This window comes from Leucoraja erinacea, unplaced genomic scaffold (assembly GCF_028641065.1).
Source record: "Leucoraja erinacea ecotype New England unplaced genomic scaffold, Leri_hhj_1 Leri_701S, whole genome shotgun sequence".
In the NCBI taxonomy this organism is placed as follows: Eukaryota; Metazoa; Chordata; class Chondrichthyes; order Rajiformes; family Rajidae; genus Leucoraja; species Leucoraja erinaceus.
Genome location: NW_026576621.1, coordinates 76,899 through 80,703, shown reverse-complemented (window position 1 = coordinate 80,703; position 3,805 = coordinate 76,899). Strand labels below are relative to the sequence as shown.

Genomic DNA, 3,805 nt, shown 5'->3' with positions numbered 1-3,805 from the left:
AAGATGGAATGGCAGTGCATTTGGAAAGTAGTGACAGGATCGGTCAAAGTCAGCATGGATTTATGAAGGGGAAATCATGCTTGAAGTGTTTTTTGGATTTATTTGAGGATGTAATACGTATAATAGATAAGGGAGAACCAGTGGATGTGGTGTATCTGGAATTTCAAAAAAGCCTTTGACAAGGTGCTACACAAGATATTAGTGTGCAAAATTAGAGTACGTTGTATTGGAGGACGGGTATTGACATGGATAGAGAACTGGTTGGCAGACAGGAAGCAAAGAGTAGATATAAAGTGGTCCTTTTCAGAATGGCAGGCAGTGACTAGTGGGGTGCCGCAAGGCTCAGTGCTGGGACTCCAGTTAATTACAATATATATTAACGATTTAGATGAAGGAAGGCATGTAACATCTCCAAGTTTGCGGATGACACAAAGCTGAGTGGCAGAGTGAGCAGCGAGGAGGATGCTATGAGACTTGAATATGATGGGTGAGTGGGCAGATGCATGGCAGATGCAGTAAAATGTAGACAAAGGTGCGGTTATCCACTTTGGTAGCAACAACAAGAAGGCAGATTATAAACATATAACCATATAACAACCATATAACAGCACGGAAACAGGCCATCTCGGCCCTACATGTCCGTGCCGAACAACCTTTTTGGTGTCAGATTAGGAAAACGTTAGGTGCAACGAGACCTGGGTGTGCTTGTACAGAGTGAAGAAAGCTAATGGCCTTCATTGGGAGAGAATTTGAGTTTAGGAGCAAGAATGTCCTACTGTAGTTGTACAGGGCCCTAGTGAGGCCACACCAGGAGTATTGTGTGCAGTTTTGGTCTCCAAATTTGAGGAAGGACATTCTTGCTATTGAAGAAGTGCTGTACAGGTTCACCAGGATAATTCCCGGGATGGCGGTACGGGTATATGAGGAAAGAATGGGTCGATTGGGCTTGTATTCCCTGAAAATTAGGTTGAGAGATGTTGAGAGAGGATCTTTTAGAAACGTTAAAAAAAATTCTTACGGGATTGGACAGGCTAGATATAGGAAAAAATGTTCCCGATGTTGGGGGAATCCAGAACCAAGGGGCCACAGATTAAGATTAACGCTTAAGATATTTAGGACTGAAATGAGGAAAAACGTTTTCACCCAGAGAGTTGTTAATCTGTAGAATTCTCTGCCACAGAAGGCAGTGGAGGCCAATGCACTGGAGGATTTTCAGGAGAGAGTTAGATTTTGCTCTTAGGGCTAACGGAATCAAGGGATGTGGGCAAAAAAGCAGGAACGCGGTACTGATTTTGGATGATCAGCCATGATCATATCGAATGGCAGTGCTGGCTTGAAGGGCCGTATGGCTATGTTCCTTTCTATGTTTCTTAAGTGAGCAGCTTCTTGTTTCTCAGCTCCAGCCATGAGGCCCCATTGGACCATCTAAGATATCTAAGACCACTGCAATGTTTTCTCTGCTATCAAAAATAGATTTCTCTCCTCCTCTCTTCCCTCCCTCTGTATCCAACCATTAGCGCCTGTTTCAAGGAGCGTCGAACTGCTAGCTCTGTCCCTACCGTAGTCACTTTTCTGTAATGTCTATAACATCCATTATTTAAGGGTGGCAGCGGTAGAGTTGTTGCTTCACAGCGCCAGGGACCCGGGTTCGGTCCTGACTAGGGGTGCTGTCTGTATGGAGTTTTTTAATTATCCCGTGAACGCGTTGGGTTTCCCCGGGTGCTCCTGTTCCCTCCTACACTCCAACGACGTAGAGGTTTGTAGGATAATTTGTAGTTTAACATTGTGCAGCGGGATTCACTGGAAAGGGAGTAATAGGGGAAACCCGGCGCCCCAACCGATACGTGCTTGGTCAACATTTATTGATCATCAGCGTGCCAGGGAAGCGTTTGACCCGTGCGATCTGGGCACAGCTACAGCATTTAAGCATTGTTTCTCACATATCACAGTCAGGCGTGTTGGGACCACAGTGTGGAAGGATCCAATATTGAGGTCCACTTGGCACCGAAACCTAGCACCATCGTCCTCCCGGCTCAGTCGCCCCACCATTATCGAGACATCCCTCTGTCTGAGGTTCCCTACGAATCTGCACCGGCTCCCTCCGGCCTCCTGTGTCACTTCATCGCACAGGGAGCGGCCGGGACCGGGATATGTACAGTTAAAAACAACTATCTCAACCCTGGATTTTCTCTTGTACCACAGCACGGAGCCGGTGAGGATGTGATCAGTGGGTGGGTGCGTGAATGTACACGGCAACACAGCGTTGGCCCCTTCCATCGCAGACAGCTCATCAGCACCAGATATTGTCCAACCATTGGATGAAAAATCTACACAGAGAGAGAGAGAGAGAGAGAGAGAGAGAGGGCGAGGGGGAGGGGGGGGGGGGGGAGGTGAGGGAAGAGAGAGAGATGAGCCAATGTTAGAACAACAAGTGAACAGATCTGCAGTTTCAGAGCTACACTGCCTGGTGTGTAGTCACAAGTGCTACCATTAGATGTCCGTGTGCCTCACTTCTACAGTAACATAGAGGAGTGGGTTCCAGACCGGGAGATATTGGGGGTGGGGAGAGTGGTATTTGCAGGGGGGGGGGGGGGGGGTGAGGAGGGGTGGTATTCGCGGATGGGGGGGGGTGGGAGGAGCTAGTGGGGGCGCGGATGGGATGGGAGGGGCGGTGGGATGGGGGGTGGGTGGGGGGGGGGGGGCGGGGGGTGTTTCCAACAGCAATGAATAGCCTGCAGATAGCGACTGGGATCCAATTCTGGGGCAGGTGTTGGGCTGTCTATAATTCATGTCTGAATCTTGGGTCGGTCGTCTATCTAAATACCATTGTATTTTCTTCTGGAGGAGCAGCGATATTTGAACATTGTGTCACTCTGCTTTGGTACAAAAGCGTTTCTGGAACTCAGTCCGTGTGATAGTATAGTTACAGCAGGAACATGCGACATTCGGGCCCTTCCTCTGTGAAAGAGCAATATATCATACCTGGTCACCTGGACCAATAGACCCACAAATGCGTTCCTTTCTGAGGCATTCCTCATTCCCTTAAAACGCTGCATTTTTATCACACACCCTTTCCTCCCCCAACCCCATTTCCATCCGGCCCTATGTTGCAGACAAGTGAGGAACATTGTTTCTTCCAACCGGCTTGACCAATCGCATTCTATCTGTAACAGTTTTTTTTGTTCCCTTCGCTGATGGGAACAGCCTCACTCTGTTTTACACCCTTTACAATTTTGCATCCCCCAATCGGGTCTCCTGGCAATCTCCACTTGCTCCGCTATTAAATAAGACCGTGATTTCCACTGCTTTTAATTCCATCTACCCTTTTTCGCTTGCATCGAACAACATTCCACCCTCTTACCTGTCAAGTGTGCCACTCTGGTTTAGAAAAGATTGGTCCGTGTGCAATTGTATCCACCTACTCTTCCGCCATTTGACCCGCACGGAAGGAGTGAAGTGGATCATCAAGACCTCATCCCCTCCCTGGCAAGGGCACTCAGTTACGGTCAAGACCAGTATATTTCCTACCGCCGACTGACTTCGGCGGGAGCTAAAGTACAGACATCTGGAGGACTGGCAATATGGGATGAGACAAAGAAGGAAAATCACCTACTGTAACCCAGGACTGACACCGAGAGCAGGGCCGAGCAGAGACAGAGTCGGAGAGAGGGCATCGCAAACACTTCAGTGTGGTGTCCACCTCACCGACTGCTGTTTACGTGCTGGCACTGAAATACAGAAGTAGCTTAAACTTCCTCTATATTTCCCGTAAACCCTCGGGTAATGTTGAAACAACGGCTGGCGT

At 48.5% G+C, this 3,805-nt stretch overlaps 1 protein-coding gene across 1 annotated transcript; it reads right to left on the bottom strand.

The window, feature by feature from the left end:
* Positions 1-28: 28 nt before the first annotated feature.
* On the bottom strand, positions 29-3,805 carry LOC129694541 (sialic acid-binding Ig-like lectin 15). Its single transcript, XM_055631268.1, has 2 exons — positions 3,614-3,805; positions 29-2,327 (listed from the first exon to the last, which is right to left on the bottom strand). The coding sequence occupies exons 1-2, from the start codon at positions 3,672-3,674 to the stop codon at positions 1,870-1,872; spliced, it is 519 nt and encodes a 172-aa protein (XP_055487243.1). The 5' UTR covers positions 3,675-3,805; the 3' UTR covers positions 29-1,869.